General features: G+C 33.9%; 1 protein-coding gene across 8 annotated transcripts in view; it reads left to right on the top strand.

Annotated features, from left to right (window-relative positions):
- Positions 1–26,669, top strand: part of OXR1 (oxidation resistance 1) — a 267,440-nt gene that overhangs the window by 223,594 nt on the left and 17,177 nt on the right. For 6 of the 8 annotated variants that reach the window (XM_084864410.1, XM_084864407.1, XM_084864408.1 and 3 more), the window contains 4 exons: positions 4,643–4,827; positions 8,090–8,844; positions 12,217–12,385; positions 16,594–16,756. In XM_084864410.1, the coding sequence (XP_084720536.1) occupies positions 4,643–4,827; positions 8,090–8,844; positions 12,217–12,385; positions 16,594–16,756 (1,272 nt within the window). Of the gene's footprint in view, positions 1–4,642; positions 4,828–8,089; positions 8,845–12,216; positions 12,386–16,593; positions 16,757–19,705; positions 19,886–26,669 lie in introns of those variants that run through there. The other 2 variants (XM_084864414.1, XM_084864413.1) reach the window with 2 other exon arrangements.

Raw genomic sequence — 26,669 nt, 5'->3', positions numbered from 1 at the left:
TTGCAGTCACATCCCTGGTAGGGGGCATGCAAGAGGCAGCTGATTGATGACTCTCTCTCATCAATGTTTCTAACTCTCTATCTCTCTCCCTTCCTCTCTGTAAAAAATCAATAAAATATATTTTAAAAATAAATAAAATATTAATCAAAAGATAAGTAGGCTGTGGTTTATATGAAATTACTTATTTACGTAGTCCTTGGTCTGTCTGAACTAAAAGAAATGCTATTCATATTTTCAGACTCATTCCTTTTCTCCCACCAAAATGGTTTTATGTTCTTTACATTAAGCCAGGTAAATTCACAGAGCTGAGTATGAGGTTGGAAGGAGGGTGTGATACCAAATCAAACAGGATTAGTGTTGTTGTTATAGTTTTAATCTTTATTGTTTAATTACAGATGTCCTTCCTTCCCCCCTCTTAGAAGGCTCCCCTTTACCCAGATGCCACCACACCCCAGCCCTTCACCATCCCATTGTCATTGTCCACAGATAATGGGTAATGCATGTATGCATATAAGTTCTTTGGTTAATCTCTTCCTGTCCCTCTACACCCCTGTCCTATGAGATTCATCAGTTTGTTCCATGTTTCTCTGCCTCTGGTTCTATTTTATTCATCAGTTTATTTCGTTCATTAGATTCCTTGTTCATTTATTTTGACTTTTAGATTCAATTGTTGATAGATATGCATTTATTTCCATTTTATTGTTCATACATTTTATTTTTATTTCTTTTTCTTCTGCTAGGGAAAACACTTCAACATTTCATGTAATACTAGTTTGGTGGTGATGAACTAACTCCTTTAGTTTTTCTTTGTCTGGGAAGCTCTTTATCTGTCCTTCAATTCTAAATGATAGCTTTGCTGGGTAGAGTAGGTCCTTGCTTTTCATCTCTGAATATTTCTTGCCTCTCCCTTCTGGTCTAAAAAGCTTCTGTTGAGAAATCAGCTGATGATTGTATGAGTACTCCCTTATAGGTAACTAACTGCTTTTCTCTTGCTGCTTTTAAGATTCTGTCTTTGACCTTTAACCTTTTTCATTTTAATTTAATGTGTTTTGGTGTAGGCCTCTTTGGATTCATCTTGTTTGAGACTCTGAGCTTCCTGGACTTGTGAGTCTATTTCTTTCACCAGGTAGGGGACATTTTCTATAAATTTTTTTCCAAATAGGTTTTCGATTTCTTGCCCCCTTTCTTCTTCTTCTGGCACCTCCATGATGCAAATATTGATACACTTGAAGTTGTCCCAGAGGCTCCTTACACTATCTTCATATTTTTTAATATTTTTCCTTTTTTTCTGTTCTGATTTGGATGTTCTTTGCTTCATCAAATTCCAAATCAATGATTTGATTCTTGGCATCCTATACTCTACTGTTAATCACCTCTAAATTACTCTTCATTTCAGTTAGTATAGCCTTCATTCTGACTGGCCATTTTTTATGTCATTGATGTTTTCACTAAGTTCCTGGATCATCCTTGTAACTATTGTTTTGAACAGGGTTAGGGAAGGCATGCGAAATCATTTGGTCTGGCCCTGCCAAAGCATTACGGGTGAGTTCATTAAATGTTTGACCAAAAATAGCCAAAACCGGTTTGGCTCAATGGATAGAGCGTTGGCCTGCAGACTGAAAGGTCCCGGGTTCGATTCCGGTCAAGGGCATGTACCTTGGTTGCGGGCACATCTCCAGTAGGGGTCTCCAGTAGGGGTTGTGCAAGAGGCAGCTGATCGATGATTCTCTCTCATTGATGTTTCTAACTCTCTGTCCCTCTCTCCTCCTCTCTGTAAAAAATCAATAAAATATATTAGAAAAAAAAATGTTTGACCAAAAATAGCAGGATAATAAAGTGGATAATTTTGTATAGCCCACGGATGATGTTATAAATATCTCAATGGCCCTCGTAGCAAAAGGTTCCTCATCCCTGGTTTTGAACTCTGTACCTGGTCCTTTTGCTTGTTTCTGTTTATTTATTTATTTATTTTTCTGGAGATTGCTTCTGTCCTTTCAATTGTGACATGTTTCCTTGTCTCCGCATTTTGGCTGCTTCCTTGTGTTTGTTTCTATGTATTAGGTAGAGATTCTATGTCTCCTGGAGCTAGAGTGGCTTTGTGTAGTAGGTGTCCTGTAGGGCCCAGTGGCTCAGCCCCCTAGTCATCTGAGCTGAACACTCTAGGTGTGCTCCTGTGTGGGCTATGTGCACGGTCCTGTTTTAGTTGATCCTTGATTGCTGTTGGCAATACTGGGAGGGATTGACCCCTAGGCCAATCGGCTGTGAGGACCAGTTGCGACCACAGCAGAAGAGCTGTTGGGTAGGAGATGCCCCTGTGGAGCAAGACTTGCATCATTTGGGCTTTGATACTCACTGAGTCCATCACCCCTTAAGAGTGTTGCTCATGGATATGGTAGCATTGTAATCTGGCATGGTCTGAAGCTCATCACCTGGTGCACTGGCTCCTGGGAGGTGCAAAGTCATTTACTGCCTCTGTTCTACCTGGGGCCACCTAGCAAGAGCTACAGAGAGATCTGCAGATGGCTGCTACTTGTGTGGGGCTTGCAGGTGTCCAGGAGAAGTCAAGCTGTGAACCTTGGCAGGCGATTGCTAGTTCCAGGCCTAGGGCCACTTATTGAGAAATATGGGGCACACTGAGGTTAGCTGCTGCTTGTTTGAGAGATTTTAGGACAGGCCATTCATATGGATTAGCCATTGCAAACAGCTTGGGAGGGGCTATAAAATGGGTGAGGTAGGGTCACATGGAATCACCAGGGTATGGTGAATAGTGTGAGCCAGGTCGATGGAGACACAGATGTGGCTACTGCCTGTAAGCTCTGTGGTGAGGGAGATCTCAGCCAAGGAACAATGACCTCTGCCAACACTTTTGTCTGGGAGAAAACTGTCTCCCAGTTCTTGCCCTAATGCCAGATAATTTAGTTCCTCCCCATATTTCCCTGGATCCTTTCAAGCTGCTGCCTTAGTGCTGGAGCTCAAATGAAGTGAGTCTGAATAAGTCTGTGTTTGGGCTCTTTAAGAGTACCTGCCTGGGACTCCTGCAGTCTCTGTGTTACTCAGCCACAATCCCCGCTGGTTTTTACAGCCCTAGTTACAGGGACATTTCTTCCTGGCACTGGAAACTTGGGCTGGGGCTTTGTGTGGGACTAGAACCCCTTTGCTCCTTGCAGGGAACTCTGCAGCCAAAATATCCCTCCCAATTAAAAACAGACCACTTGTGAGTGTCGGGCTAATTGGTTCCTCACCTCTGCCCCTCCTACCAGTCTCAGTGTGGCTTTTGTTTTAATTCTCTAGTTGTAGGGCTTTCATTCAGTTGGATTTTAGGCAATTCTGAATTATGGTTCTTCTATGGCTTAATTGTAATTTTGATGAGGTTGTGGGAAGAGACAAATACCACATTTACCCTATTCCATCATCTTGACCCTCCTCAGGATCTAAGTTTTACTTTTCCTTAATAGCTTTAGAAAAAAAAAAACAAAAAAAAACAACTTTGAAGTAACTATTTGTTTTATTTTTAGAATTCTATCTGGCTCTTCATTTTTACACCTACAGAGTAGAATATAGTGGAATGGGAATTTTAAAAAATGGGATCAAAGTATATTTAGCAGTTGAATTAGAGTGATTATATAGTTTGTTATGTAAATGTGGAAGGTGTATAGTATAAGCACAGTCTGCCGGGATTTTGAATCTTGGTTCTACTGCTTATTAGGTAGCTGTAGTCATGTATTATTTAGACTTTCTCAACCTTAGTTTCCTCATGTATACTCATCTCAGAGCTTAGTATAATGATCAATTGAACAATAATGTATAAAAAGCATGATACATATAAAACATTCAGTACATTAGCTAATATTTAGTGGGATCAGCTTCTTAGGAATTTTAGTTTGCTCCTTGTAAAATAAGAGGGTTGGACTCTTCATATTACCATCACTAATTGCATGAGTATATTTAAAAATTCATAGTTTTCATAATTAAATTTAAAATGATTACTGGTTACCTTGGAGGTCATTTAAATTACCTAATTTTAGAGATTAAAACACTGAGGCCCAGAGACTTTGCTTTCCCAAGGTCACATGCCTAGGTACATCAGAGTCAAGTGAAATTGGTTTAAAAATATACATATTTTAAAAGAGATTTGCTATATATATATATATATAAATATATATATATACATACATACATATATATATATGTATGTATGTATATATATATTGGATTGAATTGTCAACATTATTTATGAAACCTGCATTGTGTGTACATAAAAGCAGAACAGCGCAAGAAGCAGTACAGTAATAAACATAAAGCATGGCTCATGCCTCACAAGAGTTTACAATCCCTTCTTCCATTACCGAAGTTATCTTGCTGATATAGCTCAGTATTTTACTGAGGCTGCAAACGTTATACCTGACTTGCTTGTTTGAGGGTGAATATAATATTCTTTGTAGTTTTCCGCTGCTAAAGAGGAGCACTTACTGGGAAAATTTGTGCTTTATTAACATTTCCATGAGAATGCCTTAGTGCTTGAATGTACTGCTTTTCCGTATAATAGATGGACTAATAACAGGAGAAAATTAGTAAAAATAGCTAAAATACTTTTTGAAACTTTAAACTTCAAAGATTAAACATTATTTTCTTTTTACCTTAGGGCACAGTCAGTGGTGTGCTACTAATTACACCAAATAATATAATGTTTGATCCACATAAATCTGACCCCTTGGTTCAAGAGAATGGCTGTGAGGAATATGGGATCATGTGTCCAATGGAAGAGGTGATGTCAGCTGCAATGTACACAGAAATTTTGGATAGCAAAATAAAGGAATCCTTACCCATGTAAGAGTGTTTTTTATACCCCTTTGCAATTTTATTGCATTTAGATAATTGACCTTCATCTAATACTCTTAAAGTATTTTTATTAGTTTTATTTTAGCTGCTTTTCATTTTCTTAGTAATTAAAATATATATATGTAATGTTGAAAGGTTTCTTCTCAATGCACTTAGAATAGTTAAGAGTGTTTTAGGTTTATATTTTTATATTTGGTCAGAGAGCCAGATATTTAAAAATAACCTTTAGTACTCATTTAGTACTGTGTATACCGGCTTGTTTGTTTTTTTTTTAATTCAGGCATACCATTCAGAATTCTGAATTATCTATATGAGTTATTTAACATAATAAGTAATCAAGGGTAGCTTTCCAATTTTTCTATCTCTCTGTAAAATTGGGGGTGGGATTTGGGGAGGTCACATGAGCAAAGACCTGACATTGCTACAACCAGAGTAGCCTGTTTTTTTAGTTACTGATTTATATGTTTATATCCATCTTTCTTAGAAAAGTATGAAATATAGGGGAGAAGATCCACAATTGCACAACTAAAAGAGTTAACCATGGAATGTGTGGTTACCTGTTTGTGATTCAGGTAACATAGGTGTGAGACTACAGGTCAGCACAATCTTTGTACATAATGTGCTTGATCAAAGGGATGACTAGAGAAAAGGGAGGAATAAGAAATAAAAAGAAAAGGTAAAAGGTAGGTATATAAAAGAAAGAAAGAAGTAGAAAGGAAAAAAATTGATACGTATTGGCAAAGAACTCCCCCATTTCTCCATACTGATTGTCAATGGTTTAAAAACTGCCCTCACTTTAACTGATAATGAGATATATATCCCAGTATTAGCCCACAGGAATGCTGAATGCTGTTGTAATATTAACATTGTGGGATAGAACTACTTACAAAGGAGGAGGAGAACAAATTGTTTCTGTTTCTGAGGCAACCTGCATGAGTTTGTTATGATACCTGTGGAGAATAAAGTTTCTTATTTTAAAAAATCTTCATTATAACTTCCACTCAATAGATATTTTTCATGGTAAACTCATCTTTAGAGATGCAGATAATTCATACGATATTCTCTAGTGTCAGTTATTTTTATAGATAATTCAAAGTCAGGTTCAGCAAATAACCATTGGAGTAGGTGGAGGGATAAGACAAAAGTGAAGGATTAGATTTTTTTAAAAACGAAGATTATCTATGTATATATTGTATATATTGTCAGTTATTGCTAAGATTAACTTCCTGCTGTCCTGCTTTTCCATTTGTATTATGATATTTTGGGATTCTCTTATCTGAATGATTCATAACTATTCTATAAGATTGCCATAGAGCTTCTCTTGCATAACACTTTTATCATTCATAACATCATGTGGAAAAACCATGCATTTGATCTAAACATATTTTTTATTTCTTACAAAAGAAATATTATTTAATTCTCCCTTATTAATTTATTAAAAATAATATTTGTGACAAGTCATATAAATGAAGTTGTTTTTTCAGGGTAGTGTCATGGCAAAAATGAGATATAAGATTTTATTTATTTTCTTTTGTTTTAAATTGGGAAATTGAATTTAAGGTATTGTTCTGGAACTATATTAAGCAGTAAAAGCACATTGGCATTAATAAATATTTAGTATTTTGGCATGTGAACTCTGAAGATTACAGCACGTATATAAGTATATGACCTGTTTGGTTTGTTCATTATCTTTTATTAAATGTACATGTACAGTTTTCCAAAACTTTGCCAACTTCTAAGACCATATATAGTGTGGGGCAAAAGTAGGTTTACAGTTGTTCATATGGTAAATAATACAATAATTAATAATAATACAAAAATTAACTTGTTTCGAGTACTCAAAACTACAAACCTAATTAACTTTTGCCTCGTCCTACGTGCAGTTTGAATGAATCACCAGTAGATGACACTGTTACATACTTTATAGCACAAGTTAAATGCTTGTGTTTTTTGAGATGAAATACAAGATGCAGAACTATGAACTAAACTTCGACTAATTAATGCTTTTAGTAAAAAAAAATTTCCATCCTTGTTATAAAAATCATGGATACTCATTATAGAAAATTTGAAAAATACCAAAAAGTAGAATAAGAGGAAAGGAAAGAAGTTAACTCAGCTTCACCATCCAGAGATAGCCAATTATTTTTGTGTTGAATTACTTTTCAGTCTTTTTTATTTTCAAACTTTCATAAATGTTAATAGTTTTTACACTAAGAACTCATGCGGTTTCTTTTCTTTTTCTTTTTAGTTTGAATTTTAGCAACTTAATTATTAGCTCTATGACCTTGACCCAGAAATTCACTGCCTCAGTTTTTACATCAGTAAAAAGTTCTGCCTTGATGAGATTATAGCCAGGATTAAGAGAGATGGGATGTCAGAGGACTTAATGAATAATAACATGCTATAAAATGTAAAATTTATTTTTCTGTCCTGGGTATTGTTGAGTATTTTCTTAGGTATTAAAATTTTTTTTTCTGCAAAGCTAATTTTTGCAACTGAAGTAATTATTTTTAACTGTCATTTTTAATTGCTGACTTGTATTTCATGCTTTAAATGTTTGCCCTACCTCTTTCCAGAACGTAGACTAACTTTTGAACATTACTGCTTACATATACAATGCCATTAAACTTGAAAATCTAGATGTAATTATAAACCATTTAGCTATCTAATATCTAACCCCTTTAATTAAACAAATTCCCTTAGAGTTGTTATTGAGTTGTTGCTGATAGCCTGAAGAATTCGTGAGTATTTTTGCCTCAGTTGTACTCAGGTTGGCTTTGAGCTTTGCTTTTGAGCTCTATATTTTAGCTTAATCTCTACTTAAAAGTAAAATAAGCACTTCATGTGTGCCCGTGTGTGTAGTATCAGTCAATGTATTACTTTGTTAAGATATTTAAATTTTAATAAAAATTTTACCTAAGCTTATTTTTCATATTTTATCAGTGAATAAATTTTAATTTAGAATTATAGCTTCACCCAAAACTTTTATCACCATCTTCTCTTCAGGTAGATTAATTCAGGAAATGTTGTGTTAATGTTTTCCATATCTTAAGTAATTGATGCAAAAGCTTTACTAACACTTGGTCTATATGAATAAATCAAAATTTTTGATATGCTGTTATATATCAGAAATATGTATGCTGCATCTTTTTGTAAAAGCCTTTTTGGAATATTAATTCAGTGGTAAGTTCGTGGACAATGAAAGACTACAATTTAAAAAGTCTAATAACGTAATTTTGTTTATTGACAGAGAAATAGATCAATTATCAGGAAGGGACTTCTGCCACTTAAAGAAAATGACAAGAAGTAATACTGATGAAACAGACTCAAGAATCCGAGATGTGGTTAATGATGGTGCCAGCACTGCTCCCAGGAGAATGGAGGAGTCCCTTTCTGAAGACGTGTTCACAGAATCAGAACTCTCTCCGGTACGGGAGGAGCTTGTCTCTTCAGATGAACTGCGACAAGGTAAATCGTCCGGTGCATCATCAGAGTCTGTGCAGACTGTCAATCCGAGTGGAATAGAATATTCGACACTCATATCAGAATCTACTCCTTCTACTACTCCTTCTGATCAGTTAAAATCTGATTCTGGACATTCTACAAATGAAGTTGGGGCTCTTTCTCTTAAAACTGATTTAAATAATCTCAAAATGGCCACTAAAGAAGGAGATCGGGCAAGAGATAATGTTCAAGACCCTAAAGAAGGAAGCATAAATATTAAAGGTAATGCAGACCAGAATTTTCTTAATGAGACATCTCTGCACCAAGCAGTGGATGAAAAAGAAAGTATGCCTTGTGGGGAAGCAACAGAATTCAAACAAAAGCAAACTGTCAAAGGAGATCAAGGGAAGGAGCAAACTCAGGACTCAGAGACAGAGGTGGAGGAGCTCCGGAAACTCTGGAAAACCCACACTATGCAAGAAACTAAACAACAGAGGGACAATATTCAACAGGTATCACAAAAGGAAATTAAGCATGAAATAGCAACTGTTGATACAGAAGGTAAGTGATAAAAGAATATATAAAGTTCTTATTATTTGCATATTGTTTCCTCTTTCCTTGGTGACTCAAAAGCTGCTATTTCTTAGGCTACTCTGAAGGATAATCTAGTGGTCCTTGGCTGATGTTTTTCTGGGGACAAGTATAATATTCTTTGGTTTCTACTCTTTTTGACACTTCTTACTCCACAGTGGATTATACATAAATGAGCATTTTTCCCACCATGTTTAAACATTCCCAACTCACCATGTTCTATTTTTAAATAATTTATTTCTTGAAAATGTACACAAGCTCTGTAATACTTTTGATTTCTCAATTTTTTTTCCTTTTAGTTCTTGGTGTATTGTCTCATTAAAATATATTTTTTTCATTGCATATATAATATCCTAATTGCAATTTGTAATTGACAATGTTGTAATTCCATCTTTTTAAAAACTATGATTAGACATAAAAATCTAATTTTTTACATTCCTCCAAGTACACAGAAGTTCTATCCTTGTCTGAGTAAGTGTTTTTTACAAAGCAGCACTAAAGGTAAATTAAAGGACCACTTTCATTTTCAGTTTTGTTTTGGGGAACTGTTTACTTATGAAAATTATAGAAATAGTCATTTATTTTTTATATACAGTGCTTCTGCTTAATAGGTTAATGGAGTACAGCTCAGATATCTTAGGTAACATTTCTTATAGTCTGTTGGAATATTGATTCCAGGCCAATCAAATTTATATATAAACTTTTCTTTCACTTTTTTTAATTCAAATTTTTTATTGTTAAGATATGCATAAACTGAAATTTTCCATTTTGACCATTTGTAAAATTCAGTGGCACTAAGAACATTCACATTATAGTAGAACTATCACCACCATCCATTTCCAAAGTGTTTTCATCTTCCCAAACTAAAACTCCACCCATTAAACAAAAACTCCTATATCCCACTCTTCCCAACCCCTGACAACCACCATTCTACTTTTTGTCTCTAGATACCTGATACAAGTGGAATCATATATTTGTCCTTTTGTGTGTGATTTATTTCCCTTACATAATGCCTTCAAGTTTCATCTATGTTATAGCATGTGTCAGAATTTCCTTCCTTTTCAAAATTCTATAATATTCCATAAATACACAATATGTTTTCTTTATCTGTTTATTCATTAATGGACATTTGGGTTGTTTTAGCCTTTTGTGAATAGTGCTGCTGTAAACATTGGAGTACAAATATCTGTTTGCGGCCCTCCTTTCAATTTGGGGGAAAGGAGGATAATATACCCAAAAGTGGATTTGCTGGATTCTATGGTAATTCTGTTTAATTTTTTGAGGAACTGCCAAACTGCTTTCCACAGTGGCTGTACCATTTTACATTTCTACAAGCAATGCACAACCGTCTAGTTTTTAAAATTCTGAATTTTCCTTCTGTTTTCTTATATACCCTGAAGGAGAATTACGTTAAGTAGATGTTAAGAAACCCATTTACTCAAAGTAAATTCTATAAAAGAGTGAATATTTCTTCTTTTATAATATTTTTTCTTTATTCAGAACTAGTGAATGTTCTTAAATGTGATTAAACAAAAATATATAGGGAGTTTTTACCAAACTTATAAAAATTACCAAGAATTAATTACCTTAATCATTATTAGCATTTGGTATATTTAGCTTTTATCTTTGGTGTGTATGTATATATTCAAACATTATATATACAACTTTAATATTATTTGTTTGTATCTATACATATATATTTTTATATAAAATTAGGATTATACTGTATGTAGTGTTGTATTTTCCTTTCTTCACTCACCATTTTATGTCATGAATGTTTTCCCATAGCATTCTTTGAAAACATGGTTTTTAATGACCTAATATAACCATTTTCATGTTGTTAAGACATTCCATTGTTATTAGCAATTTCTATTGTTAATATACTTTTTATCTTTGTTCAGGCTGTAAAGAATGCTGGCATGAATATCTTTATTGATAGATTTGTGTCTGATAGTTGCCTTATATTAGAATCTTTGAAAAATGTGAAATAATGGATTCTGTTTAAACCAATATGTGATATACTACTTTCATTGTAGTGGGTTTGTTGGGGTGCAGGGTTTGATAGGGAGAGCCTCTATTATTACAAAATACTGAAAAAAAAGTTGGTAGGTATATTCAGGTATCTTGATACATTTGGCTTTTTCCTTTTTTTGGGGGGTGTGGTGTCAAATTAAGTAACTAATTTTAAGTAACTTAAGTTTCTATAATAGGGAAATATTCAAAGTTTCTGACCTCTTAAAGGCCTGTGTGTGTGTGTGTGTGTGTGTGTGTGTGTGTGTATATAAAAGCCCAGTAAACCGGCCAGTAGCTATGACACGCAGTAACCACCAGCGGGCAGAAACTCAACACACAGGCATGGAAATATGGAACAAAGACTGATGAATCTCAGAGGGGAAGAGGGAGAGAGGAGGGCAGGAAGAGATTAACCAAAGATCTTACATGCATACTACAGGCCCGGTGCATGGATTCCTGCACTGGTGGCGTCCCCTTGGCCTGGCCTGTGAGGATCAAAACCAGTTCTCCAAGAGACCCCACCAGTATATGAATCCATGCACCGGGCCTCTTGTAATATAATAGTACTATAATAAAACTGGAATGTAACTGCAAAAAAAATGGTAAAGTTCATTTTTAATGATATTCATGAATGCATGGCCTCAGATTTTGTGTCTTCACAATGTTACACAAAAAAAGCCATGACTAGTACCCAGATTTCCTAAGTATAATCAAGTATTTCCTCCATACTATGATGCTTTCCTAAACTAATTAATGTCAGATTAATTATTTCAACCTTATTGTCAGACCCCTAATGTACCTTATGTCAGAATCTCTGGTAGGGAGAGTTAATGACAATTCAGGCTTAAACTGTCCAAACCAATGGCTGAATTTAGCATATTGTTGGTTGTTTTTAATCACACCTTAATATGTATGTAAAAAGTTTCTTTAGAAACTTCATTTTTTGTCTTTAACAACTATACAAACTTATCTAATTGTTTTTCTAGAAGGCTGATAGGGAATGTGCAAAATATTATATTTGTATAATCAATTAATTTAGTAGAGTTGTTAAACGAAAATTTAATAAGAATTCCTGAAGCTGTCCCATTTTTTTCCTGATACCCTTAGACATAATTTTAGTTTCTAATGTGACTGTTGGTTCATTAGTCTTGTTATACCTATAGTTTTGATTGAAAATAGTACAAATTGAGAGAATTAACTTAAAAAGTGTAAATGAATTAAAGTGTTATTCTCTAATTATCTGTCATAAGTTTGCAGATACACATTATTTTAAATTATTTAAGCATGGTGTGTAAGAATTGAATAAAACTGTTTGTGTCTCAACTTTAGGTTCTTTACTTTTAAAAGAAAAGAGAAGGCATCAGTTACATAAGTTCTTTCGTCTCAGAGTGGGAAAACCAATGAGGAAAACATTTGTATCCCAAGCAAGTGCAACAATGCAACAGTATGCACAGAGAGATAAGAAACATGAATATTGGTTTGCTGTGCCACAAGAAAGGTAAAAAGACAAACAACAACTATAGTTTAAAATGTTATTGAGGTCCTTTGAATTAAAATGATTTTGAATGTCACTTAACACCAGTGACAAAGTACTTTTGAAACTATAGTTTATGATTAAAACCTGATATTTAATATATTCAAAATAATTTAGCTCCTATTTTGTACTTTTTAATATACTCCATTTTAACTGTTTTTCTTTTTTTGTGGTTTAATGCAAAAAAATATGAATGCATAGCTAGTTAAAAGAGTAAGGAAATTTACTTAAAATGTCTTAGAGCAAGAAGGTTCATCAAAATACTAACTGGTATGGCCCCTACCTCATTGAAGGTAATGATGTATAATCCCTTTTTAAAAACCTTCTCAAATACTTACTGAATGCCTTTAGTTTCTAAAGGGGTGTGATCTTCGAACTATTTTTTGTATTCCCTATCCAATAAATTTTTTTTTTTTATCATAAGCTTAACCAATTGTAAGGATGTCTCATCAGTATGTTATATATATTGATATTTTATTTTATTGTTTAGAGATATGTTTTTATTGATTTCAGAGAGAGAAAGTGAGGAAGAGAGGGAGAGAGAGAAACATCAATGATGAGAAAGAATCCTCAATCAGCTGCCTCGTGCACCCCCTGTACTAGGGATCAGCCCAGGCATGTGCTCTTACCAGGAATTGAACTGGGACCTCCTGCTTCATGGGTCAGCGCTCAAACATTGAGTCGCCCCGGCTGCCAATATGGACATTTAAAAATAAAACTGTTACATTGATTTTTAAAATAAACCTAGAAGAATCTAACCATCATTAACAGTTTGCCCTCTACAGTTATCCATCTAAAAACTACTTGAACATGCTCTTCTTTAACAGAATTTGCATCATTACTTCTTCTCTTTGAATTTGTATTTCCATTACATTATAGAATCTTATTATAAGGTACATTATATTTTTCTCCTGAGTATATTTCTTTGCAACAAATTACGTATACTCACACATTTGTGTATCCATTCTGATATTAGATTTATTATAAAATTTTCTATGATCGTTGTCAAAATAGTAGAGTCTATGGTTTATACCACATGCAAGTTAACAAGTTGTTATGCCTCAGTTAATGCATGCTAGGAGAAAACACAAGAGTCCCAACAAAAGCAGTAGTCAGTACCAATATTAGCATGAGTTATTTGAGCTTCAGTTCCCACAGTGATGCAAAGAAGGCCAGGTGGCAGGCACATTTGCCATGGGTTAGATTACAGAAGCGGAACCATAAGTTTAGGGAGCCTAAGTCTTTTGTAATGTACATTAAGCATGATTACTACCCTTTGCTCCATAGTAAGATATTCTATCTTCTAAACTATGCTATGCTATGTTTCCTGTGCAAACATATTTGAAAAGATAGGGCTGAACAAAGGTACTCAGTAATTATTATACATAAAAGTAAAATATAGTAAACATCTTAATAAAATAGATGGGCCTTTCTTCCAGTTAATTTATGTATCCATTGATGAATGTAGCTTATTGAAAGGATGAGAGAGGATTCAGTTCCTCAGTTCTACCTACTCCCCTTCATTTTTTTCTTTAGGTACTGAAAAGCTTTGTTCACAAAAATAGTCTATGAATTTGCAGAGTTTTCTTATAATAATGCCACTCAGTTCTTTTAAACATGTTTCTTATTTATATTCCAAAAATTAATCATCTTTTATCAAAATGTTTAGTGATAGATAATGAGCAACTTAATTGAAAACTTCTGTTTTAATAGAAATCAGTAAATTAGAAACCACCTGATATGCCAAAGGATATATAATGCAGTCTTTAAAATCTTTTCCAGTCTTAATACCAACTATGGGAGGCTTAGAAGTTTTTAAGGACAGGTACCATTATAAAGTTCTGGATAGGTGAGGATATGCTTTTTTTTTTATAAAGTAGAAAAAGGTATTTTAGAGAAAGCAAAGAACAGGGACTATGTAAGATATCATTAACACACTTCTTAAGCACATTAGTATGAGTAACATGAAGAAGAAGGAGATAAAGAAATTGATTCCTTTAAAATTACCTTAAGTCTTTGTGTACCTCCTGGAAAATCTTTATATGTTGCTCTGAAAACTACTGCTTTAATGATAAAATTCTTCTCTTTCACACCCCCCCATCCAAGTATACAATAAATATAATGTGTGCGTTCAATAAAATGTGATTAGAATAATTTTTAAATATAGTATGATTTGCATAATTCACAAATATCTGATAGGCACAGAGCCAGGCATTCTGATTTGCCAGACATATTAAGATAACTACAGTGAAAATTTTAACTACAGGCATACCTTGGAGATATTTCAGGTGTGGTTCCAGACCATTGCAATAAGGTGAATACCACAATAAATTGAATATCACAGTAAAACGTGTCACACAAATTTCTTGGTTTCCCAGGGCATGTGAAAGTTACGTCACACTACTGTAGTCTATTAAGTGTGCAGTAGTGCTATGTATTTATAAAATGTACGTGCCTTAATTTAAAAATTCTTTACTGCTAAAAAATAATAACCATCTGAGCCTTCAGAGAGTCTTAATCTTTTTTGTTGGTGGAGGGCCTTGCCTTGATGTTGATGGCTGCTGATTAGGGTTGTGGTTCCTGAAAGTTGGGGGCACTGGCAATTACTTAAAATAAGACAACAATGACGTTTTGCCACATTGGTTGAGTCTTCTTTCACAAACAGTTTCTTTGTAGCATATGATGCTGTTTGATAGCATTTAACCTGCAGTAGTCCTTTCAAAATGGGACCCAATCCTCAGTTGATCCACTGCTTTATCAACTAAGTTTATGTGATATTCTAAATCCTTTGTTGTAGTTCCAACAATCTTCACAGCCTCTTCACCAGCAGTAGATCCCAAGTCATCCATACCCAGCAGCTTCTCATCCATTAAAGTTTTATCATGAGAGTGTTGCAGTTTAGTCATATCTTCAGGCTCTACTTCTGATTCTAGCTGTCTTGCTCTTTCAAGCACATCTGCTGTTACTTCCTCCGTACAATTCAGTCTCACCCTCTATGACACCAGCATGCTCTGGGCTGCTGTCCCTCCACTGGATCCCAGGTTAAGAGCAAGATTTTTGTGTGTTGTCCCTTTCAGAGGATGCCTGCGTTTAAAGGACACAAACCTTTCATTTGTAACATAAATGAAATATTTGTAAAATGCAGCAAAGCAAAACACAATAAAATGAGGCATTCATAAATAATTCATCTTTAATTAAAACTAACATAAGGATTTAGTTTATGTCATTACTGTTGGTTTTAATTTTTACATGGGATTTTCCATTTATCATTGTCCTTGTACTTTGGGTTAATGTTCATTAAGAATTGGAATTATTAGGATTTTGAACTTTATTGTGTACATGTAATTTATGAAAATTGCTGTTTTGGTACAGACAGATTATCCGAAAGATGGAACTAAACATTTTGATATGTTAGCTACCACATAAGAAATGACACTTGAGAAAAATTAAATTGGAAACAATTTCCAGAACCATTGTTATTGATTGGTATATTGTAGTTAAGAGTTTTATAATCAATTTTCATGCTTATTAAAGCCAAGAAAATATTTGAAATGTTATATGCATTTGACCCTCAGGTATGTTTATTAGAGTTTTTATTATCTTTCGTAACAACAGGCTTTACTATAGTAAACAAAATTTTAAAAAGGGGAAAAGAGACTTGAAAGGTCAGATCATCAGTTTCTGAACCCATAATATGGTGTGTGTCCCTGATATTTAAAAGTTAAACATATTAAATTTCTGTTAACTTGGAAAAATTCCGTATAACATTCAGGTTTTAAAAGACACAATTTTTAATTTGTTTATTCGTATTTTAGATAATTAGATCATTGTACAAATGATGTCAAAATTATGGGTTCAGTTTCCCTTCCCATTACTAGTTACTTTAAAGAGAAAAAATATTACCACAAACAGCAACTGAGCTAGTCAAAAGCATGCCAAGGAAAATTTTAATGCACTTTTCTCAGAACAACTTGATAGAACATAGTCAAATAAAAATGTTTAAGTTGATATCTTATTGGTGGTGGGCTTTATCTTTTTAAAATAAAGCATAGTGTATTCTATGTATATTTTAAGTTATCAAGTTTTGTCAAGTTATATAATGTATAATTTTGTAACTTTCGCTGAAAGCACTGAACACTAGATCTATTATTAATAGTCACTTGTTCTAACAGGTCAGACCACTTATATGCCTTCTTCATTCAGTGGAGTCCAGAAATATATGCAGAAGATACTGGTGAATATACCAGAGAACCTGGATTCATAGTTGTAAAAAAGATTGAAGAATCTGAAACAAATGAGGGTTCATCTAATGAAGAAGCAGCCAGAGAATGGGAGGTAAGAAGAAAAATGTGAAGATTTTATTCATCTTTTTCTTTTGTGTGTGAATTTATAGTTCTATGGTACTATAGGAAAGTGCACAAAATCTTGGTACAAAAGAATACTCTTTTAAAAAGATTCATTGCCCATGTATATACGTGTTTATTGAATGAATCTTATTAGTAACTTTGATTCATTACTATTTGTCTTTCTTTTTTCTTTTTTTGCTTTTAAGTATTAGAGAAGCAAAGTATCAGCAATAAAGTGACTTACTGAGTGCATTTTGGAATAATATCAATTGCTATTATACTAATTTTTATGAAATATTTTTTCAGGTCTGATTTATTACTATTATCTTCTACATGGGGCAGGTATAGCAGTCATTTAACACATTCATGCAAATTACTACTCTTTTCTTAGTCTATACCCAAGTTTTTTTTTTTATGTGAATATAAATTAATGATAGGGAAATAAGCTGATGCTAATTTATAAAATAGGGGAAATATATGTCCTCAAATTTGATGAACTTTTCTATATGGGCATATGGGCAAATTAATAATAATTGACTTTCTGTAATCCCTATTAAAAATATCTTTTAATAATATATATGTTTTACATGCTTTATCTTGTGGGATTGATAGGGTAGCAATTACTGATTTACTTATTATGATTGCCTAGATTAATCTCTTCTTGATGTGTTAAAAAATATAGAGCAGATGCTAAAATGTGATAATAAATCGGTTCAAATTTTGTTATCCCTTTGGTGTTAATGTTCGTGATTGTGTATGTGATATAAATTTATTGTGCATGACGTTAACATGTATAACGATGGAAGATATACATGGCATGTCTTTTATTTAAAATGTGAACCTGATTTTAAATGTCCATTCTGTATAGTATATAGAATAGTTTCTACTGTAACTTTAATATAATGGTGGGAAAGAGGTAGCTTATGTTAGGCACATATTATAAGTTCTTTTAATACTTAAACCAACATTATTAATCTTCTCACCAGCTTTATTCACAATAGCTCCAAACTGAAAACAACCTGAATGCCTATGAGCAGTATTCTTTAAAGCTCCTCATTGTGCAGTACAGAAGGAAAAACCACTATAGTATACCTCATGCGACCACTTCAGGTATTGCATTGAACTTATACAATGCTAACACTGGAAGATTCTTTCAAATTATGTTGATCACATTGTAATTTAATTTTCCAAGTCTCTGTCATGCAAGTTACGTTGTATAAAATATTTTTCAAAATATTATACTTTTTTTTGGTGTTGCATCTGCATACCGAAAACATAAATTTGGTTCACTGTTGAAAAAGATTTCTTTAATTATTTGTGCCTTGATTTTTTAAAACATGTTTTCTTATCAGTAGCAGTCATGCTGATATAATTTCTTCAGGCATAGCTCCCTTACATACCAAAGGACCCTTGTCAGATTTTGATTTCCCTGTCCTTATAGTGCCTCTGAATATGCATACCAGACCGTAATTTAGTTATCTGTGCCTTTTTAACTTGTTCATCAAATATTCTGTGTTTGAACAAATGCAGGCTAAACTTTGAGAACCACTGGTTTAGATCTATAATGATACATCCAGTCCAGCCTTCTAAAAACACGTGATTAAAAACATGTATGAGCAAAATCAAAGCTGTACTAGGAGAATCTATGGGGATGTTAGTTGAGTAGATAACCAACAAAAGAAGTTATCCTGTGCTTTGAGTGTGTGCGTGTGTGTGTGTTGTGTGTGTGTGTGTGTGTGTGTGTGTGTGTAAAAATCTCATTTAAACCACATTTTGGTACACATTTTTAATTTTAGAAAATCTGACTGTAAGGGATGAATAGTTACTATGTGTAGGGGGGGTGAGCTGATGTGGGTTGGATGTATAAGGATACTTTGTATGTAGTGACACCAGTGTGGAGATGGTTGTGTGCCCATGAGAGCCTATGGGAACGAGATCTTAGGGAAAGTGTGGTTGGAGACATAGGCAGGGGAGGTGGCAAATGTGTGTGCGAGGGAGGGTGTTCAGTATGGAGTGTGCTCGGTCCTGTACGTACGCATCAGCTTGGATGTGCAAGCTGGAAATTGGAGGAAGAAAATGTGGGTGCATGGGTGTGGTGCAGTGGTGTGTGTACTGGAAAGGTGTTATGTGTGCCAAGGTGTTATTGTGTGTTCACGTTTTGGGTGTATGCACAAGATAAAGGAGGAGGAGCAGGTTTAGCTTAAAATAGCAGAAATCTACAGGTCTATTATGACATTGAATTCTAGTTAAAGTTGAACACTGGCTTATTTTAGTTTATTGCTTTAATAATATTTAAATCTTAAAATTTTTATTTCTTTGGTTATAATCAGCATACTGCTGATTAGTGAAGTATATGTAGGCATAGTAAATATAAGTACTTTTTCAAAAAATCAAATGTTAGAAAATGCTCTGCAACAGGCAGAAGGATTTTCAGGTCATTGAATATTTGTGTAGGATTTATTTGTACTATGTTGACTTTGTTTTTTACATAGTTGTTCTCTGAAATTTGAGAGTTCGAGCATCTTCAAAAAACATCTTACTGTTTTTAAAATGCTCATATAAAAGATGATATTTTGTAGAATTTTTAGATGTAAGTAATATAATTTTATGATTTTGAGCAAACAAAATGTTATTTGAAATCATTTGTGTACTTTGGGAGGGGCTCTGGCAACTGTACTTACCACTCTTTTATGACTAAGATATTTTAAGTCTATTTCTTAGTGTACTTAGTGTTTGGAAATACAGGCACTGTGTCTTTAAACTTTTGAGCCCTTTCTTTGCACATTTGAATACAGTGCAACCAAACTTAAACATGGGAAACCCTGTCTTCCCTCCCCAGCTTAACAGTCTCCACTCAGGTCTGTCTTTGCAATGGATACTACTTAGTGATTAGCTCTCTGTATTGTCAATCAAATCTTTGTCTCTAGCGAACTGTTTTGTCACAGTTGTAGGAAGGGCTCTTGTGCTGGGAATTTATCTTTGACAGAAGAAGAATGCTTTTTACAACAGTTCTTACAAGATCTGATGTAACTTAATTTGCCCTGGAAAGGAAATGTCTCGGCTCTGGTATGGGAAAAAAGGGAGAAGACATCAACCAATTAATCATAAGTATACTCTGGTAATCTTAGCTAGTGATTTCAGTTTCTATATTTACTAGTCTTTTTATGGTGACATTATGCAAAATTATACGATTTCTAAAACTGTAAGCTTGGAGAATGTTCATAGAATACACAATTATATGATTACAGAAAGAACCTTAAGTTATTTTGGCTAAGTTTAAACATCTTAAAAAAAGGAAATGAATAAGGGACTGTAGTTTTGTTTTGTAAAAGTTTTTTGATTTTCTGTTCTACATAAGCAGTAGTTACCAAATCTTTATTGCTGCCTAATTTTTTTTTATTTAAGCTTAACTTTATAGGAAAATATTCAGAATTTTTTCCTGATTAAAAATAGAGTAGAACAATCAGGAGTGAATTAACATGAGTGAATTAACATGAAATTTATTGACTGATATCAAACTAGATACATTTAAAATATTGTGTATTAAAACTACTATCATTTTAGCAATCTGACAATGACTTTTTGAAACTATCCAAAAAGTTTCAAGCAGTGGTACCTAAAACAAAACTTTAAAAGATATTTTAGTGAAGAAAAATGTGGAGGGTGCACTGAGGGAATAAATAAGTGGTCTGCTTCCCAGCCAGCAGCTCCAGCCTGTCACATGCTCAGGCTGTCCCTGACAATAGCCTCTGGTCCAGAAGGCTGGGGTACTGACCTGCTGCTGTGACAGAGCAAAAGTGGGCTCCTCCAGAAATGGGCTTGTCCGACCCAGTCATCACCCTCCGAAAGCTGAGCATCTGCTATTTTTAGAACTTGCCTTTTTACTCTTTCCTGGCCACTGATGTGGGCATTGGGAGGGAAAGCCTAGTTCTCTCCATCCCTACTTTAGATGGGTATATTTTTGGTATTTTATATCTAATAAAGTCCATACTCTTAAAGAAAGAAAGAAAATCTCAGTCAACCTTACTATTTAAGAATCCTAATTATTTATTTATCAGTACAAATATGTGTGCATTATTTGTTGGAAATGTGGTGCCAAGTATTCTTTCTGTGCTATTTCAGGATTATATCTCATCTTATGAATGTTAATTTTATTTTTTCCGTGATTGTAGGTGATTTAATAAATAGGGCTAGTTATATCCTTAGAAGCAGAAGTGACTTTGGAAGGTACCCCCAAAGTAACTTGCCACCCATAAATGTTAAGCATGTAAAATATCAAGATGACTTCAATCAGTGTTGCTTTTAATTGGGCTTGAGAGTACCTTATATGTTCTTTTATTTTTCTTTTAATAATTTTTAGTTTTTATTTATCAGCACAGGGATTTAGGAAACTGAAGTGATTGGACTGGGTAAATTTGTCATCAGATTTATGAGAATAGTCAATCAACACAGATTTCTTTAAAAGCAGGAACAATGAAGGGATTCATGTATATTTTATTTGAATTAGAGTAAACATCATTAGTTTTCTAAGACTTAAATTGTTTTAATTTATTACATGTACAGGCAAAATAAATTGTATGTGTTTTGGATTTTATAGGTCATTATAATGTATATCACATTTACTACACTCGCCAATTTTTGTTCAGCCTTCTAGGAAGCTGTTACACGATCTTTTCAGATATGAAAGCATGGTTCTCACTGGTCTCCAGCTCTGCCATATGTCTAGTTTATATGTATTATTTCATTTAATCTTCACAGTAACTTTGCATAGTCAGTAGTATTAGGCCTATTTTAAAGATGGGAAAACAGATAAGGTTGTTACTGAACTAAACTGTCCCGGAGCAGAGACAGCTTGAACCCAGCACATGCTTTTCCCCACTGGGATGCCTTTGAGAATCTTCTAAAATGGTATATAATACAGTATAACATGCTTTCATGTGTAGACAAGCTCATTTTTCTACTTGTTTTGTAGATTGAGATTTCCTATAAGATTGCACCTGCCAAGGGACTTTTCTGCTTTAAATCTGAAAATAGAAAATAATTCTTCTAGGAGAATAACAAGTATTTCTCATTTTTGGACTTTGTATTTTGCAGCTTTTTACAATTATTTCTATCTTTGCTGAACTGATTAGCAGAATGGTATATATTTAAGTGAAGACGTAAGTCTTATAAGTTAGTACTAATGTGGCCATATTTATATAAACTATCATAGTTGTCTAAATGCTCATGCATAGTATCATATTTGACCTTAAAATAACCTTGGTGCTAATCAGAGATAGATTTTTATTTTATTTTATTTTATTTTTTACTTTATATGAGTGTTAAGGCTGAAAGACATTAACTAATAAGTAGAATATGCTCTAAAATATGTGGAAAGAAGTTAAACCTTTGCCAGTTAGCTTTCTGTATTTATTTTTTAAAGTTGTTTTAGAGTTTATTCTGACACCACCTAAGTTTTAATCTTCTAATTATTTACTTGAAGTGATTTGTATATTTTATATGCCTACATACTATATTCTACCTTTTTAATGTCTGTCAAATTATCATTTGCTTCAAAGTTATAAGGCTATTTTATAATAAGGATGTAGGGTTAATCAGATTAAAGTCACAAATCATTAATAGCAATACTGATCTGTCAGCATCCATAATTCTCTAATTTAGTTTTGTTTTTGTTTTGTTTTTTAATCTATACCATCTTATGATAAGACAGTTACAGTTGTTTTATGGCTTTGGGTTTTTTTCTTTTGTATTTTAGAATTTTACATATGAAAAGCTCCTGCAATGAATTATTTACATCTGTGTAAGAATTATCTCACAGATAGAATTTTAAGAACAACTAACTTAAATGTAAAAATTTTTCCAGTGACCTCAGCTCACTGTACTAATTATAGTAATGATAAAATTATTTATTTCTACTAACACTGTGTACTTCTAATAATGTCATGTGTTACTTTAAAAACGAGTTATTTATTTAATCCTTAACCTTTGAAATATTGCTACTGTGATCTTCATTTTATGAAACAGAGGCATATAGCAGTCATACTAAAACCAATGAGGGTCACAGCTGTGGTTTGAGTCCAGGCATTATGCCTCTAGTGTATGCCTAGGTCTCTGAGGGATATATGTATAGAAAGATATGTGTAGAGCTAGGATTTAAAGCTAAATTTAATTGAAGATATAAGGACCCTCAGGATTTTTTTTCCCCTTTGGGTGTTCTTTATCAAGTTGAAGAACTACCCTTCCTATTCCTAGGTTGCTGAGACTTTTAATCATGAATGAATGTTGGATTTTAAATAGTGCTTTTTTTTTTTGCATCTATTGATATAATCTTATAATTTTTCTTTAGCCTGTTAATATGATGGATTACATCAGTTTATTTTCAAATACTGAAGTACCTTGCAAATGCTTTCTGTACCAGGAATAAGTCTCATGTGGTCATTGTACATAATTCTTTTTATAAATTGTTGGATTCAGTTGGCTAATATTTGCTTGAGACTTTTTGCATTTATATTTCCTTATTTATTTATGTAATGCTGGTCAGAAAATGAGTTCGGAAGTATTTCCTCTGCTTCTGTGTTCTCGAAGAGATTGTAGAGAATCAATATAATTTTTTTCTTCAATGTTTGATGGGATTCACCAGTGAATCCATCTGGGTTTATTCAAGATACTGGGCATCTGCGCCGAAACCGGTTTGGCTCAGTGGTAGAGCGTCGGTCTGTGGACTGAAGGGTCCCAGGTTCGATTCCGGTCAAGGGCATGTACCTGGGTTGCGGGCACATCCCCAGTAGGGGGTGTGCAAGAGGCAGCTGGTCGATGTTTCTCTCTCGTCGACGTTTCTAGCTCTCTATCTCTCTCCCTTCCTCTCTGTGAAAAATCAAAATATATCTAAAAAAAAAAAAACACAAAAAGATACTGGGCATCTGGGATCATAACTACTTTGGTTTTTTTTGTAAATACAGAGTCAGCTAACGTAGTATATACATTTGTGCTTTGCATAAATCAATATAATAATAATAGCCAGGTGAGGATTAAGTGATATTAATAATAATAATAATAATAGTGGTCAGAATCTAAATCTGTCAGTTTTTCTCCTGTTTTTACTCATGTCTTTCATAGCTTTCAACAAATTTGCATAGCTGTTTGTTGAGTTACCTTGGTGTTTGAATACTGGTAGCTAATCTATTTTTGTTGGCTAAAATGAGGCCTAATACCTTCTGTTTTAGAAGATTATTAATTATTAATTCAACTTTTTATCTAGATATAGGCCTATTCAGATGATCTGTTTCTTCTTGTGAGTTTTAATGATTTGTGTCTTTCAAGGAATTGGTCCATTTCATCTAGGTTATCAAATTTGTGGGTATAGAGTTCTTTATAATATTTCTATTATTCTTTTAATGTCCAAAGAATCAATATTGATGAAATCAATATTTCCCCCTCTTTATTGCTGATACAATTAATTTGTGTCCTTTCTGTCTTATTTTAGTCTTGCTAGAAGTTTATCAATTTTATTGATATTTTTGTTACCAGCAATGCTCTTGTCTTGATGGAAAGATTTTAATCAAGAGAGAAATTGCAACAAAGCAAGCAAGAATTTATTGGACACAGCTAAAACACACAGAAGGTCATTGAAGAAGCAACAAGAGAGCCTAGGCTGGGCTGCTTTGGCTCACTGGGAAGTCAGAGAAAGGGGAGCCTTGGATACAGGTTTAGGGGGTTAACCTGGGATCAGCTGTCACTGCCCACTGCTCCTCTGGTTGCAAGTCTTCTGGGGTCCCTTAGAGTTTAGGGCAGTGGTCAGCAAACTCATTAGTCAACAGAACCAAATATCAACAGTACAAGGATTAAAATTTCTTTTGAGAGCCAAATTTTTTAAACTTCTTATAACGCCACTTCTTCAAAATAGACTTGCCCAGGCCATGGTATTTTGTGGAAGAGCCACACTCAAGGGGCCAAAGAGCCGCATGTGGCTTGCAAGCCATGGTTTGCTGACCACTGGTGTAGAGTATACATGCCTGGGTCCTTTGTGTTCAGGGTATTTATTTCTCTTGCAAGTCGAGATTTTAGGGAGGTCTCAGGGGAGGGTCTCAGTAGAATATTCATCAGCTTTCCAAGTGTGCTTCTTCCAGGTCATGGTCTCCACTGATTGGTCGGCACCACAGTAGGGGTTTTTTTCTTAGTGCAGCTGGTCCTGAGGTTAGCCATGGCATGGAGTTGCTCCCCTGGTTTTGCTGTTTTTCTGGGCCTTGAGCCTAAATACAACTGAGCCTAGATGTTATCTCTAGGGAGGAAAAGTCAGGGGGTCCAAACCACATGACCGGTGATATATTAGGGGAGGAAAGGGACCCTGGAGACTATTGTTTCTATAATTGTCCTTTGTTAGGCATCCAGGCCTTTGCATCCTGGTGACCTTCTGTTCTTGGCCCATTGTCCCTGCTGTGTTCATGTCTGTCTATCACGTTTTTCAAAGACCTAGCTCTTGGTTTTGTTGATTTTTCTCTATTGATTTTCTGGATTCTATTTTATTGATTGCTGCTATAGCTTCATTTAGTCCAAAATACTTTTTCTTCACAGGATTTTTTTGACTATGCATTAATAAGAAATGTGTTGTTTAAAAGTATTTTAGTATTTTCCCACTATTCCTCTGTTATTGATTCTAGTTTAATTTCATATTGGTCTGAGAGCATTCTTTTTTATTTATATTTATTGAGGTATGTTTTATGGCCCAGAATGTGGTCTGAGTTGTGACTGTTCCATGTGAGCTTGAGAAAAATGTGTATTCTGTTGCTGGAGAAATTCTTTATTTTTATTGCTTATAGTATTGCATATGTCTCCTTTTCCCCCCAATTGACCTCCCTGTGCCACTCCTCCCCCCTCCCCCAGGTGAAGAAGTTATTTTATACAGGTCAATTAGATCCAATAAATTGAAGGACTCTTTAATTCAGTTATGTCCTTACTGATGTTTTGTCCATTAATTTCTGAATCACGTATAGTTTTGAAGTTTCCCAACTTTAATAGTGGATTTATGTAATAAGTATTATTTTCCTCTTATATGCTATGCAGAAAAGAAATTATTCCCTTTTTATGAGATTCATTTCTAATATTTATTGTTCCAGTAAGCTAATACCATTTATGCATATTATAGTTGAATGGTTTTAAGTAGTTAACAGGTTTCTTTTTGACTAAAAGAATCACCCCTCTCATGAAAATATGAGTCATCTGCACATATATTTAATAGGAAGTAATTTTAAATGCAGAAGATTTATTCATATCATAACTTTTATTTGCTTTGAATTAATTCTGGATTTAATTTCCCCCCCTCAATTTCCAGTTATCTAATTCATGATTCTCTGTTTGCTCCTTTTTATACCTCCTTTAGTAAAGTGTCATAAAGAATCATTTTGAAAGCAATAGTTTTAATTTAAGGCAAAATAAGCAAATGTTTACCATAATCCAGGTTTGGTTTTGTAATATGATTTTGTATATAACAAAGAGTGCTGCTGAACGCCCTTTTAGTTAGACACAACAGTCACACTTAGATTTCCTCCTGTTTAGTATATTTTTGGATACCAAAGTAAGTATAAATGTCATCTCCTTTTACTAAGGAATAACAGTAAGGAATAAGTAAGGAATAAAAATGGCATATTCACAGATAATCTGCCAGACTTTTATTACTCTGGAAGGCAGTTGGAGGAAGGAGGTTTTTGGTGGTTTTGTGGGATAATCTTAGGGGAAAGTACTGGAACATCCTGGAAGGAGGACTATTAGATCAAAATATTGGTCTTTATATATAGAACATGTTCTTACTTATGGGATTGACAGCATCCTATAAATATAAAGCAAATAAAAACTAAATGTTATTTATTTTCACCTGTTGTTCTGTTATGATTGTTGTTGGTCCTTTG

The sequence above is a fragment of the Pipistrellus hanaki genome (genome assembly GCF_964339955.1).
Source record: "Pipistrellus hanaki genome assembly, chromosome: 17".
NCBI lineage: Eukaryota > Metazoa > Chordata > Mammalia > Chiroptera > Vespertilionidae > Pipistrellus > Pipistrellus hanaki.
Note: the sequence above shows the minus strand (reverse complement) of the source record. Positions and strands in the feature narration are given on the sequence as shown.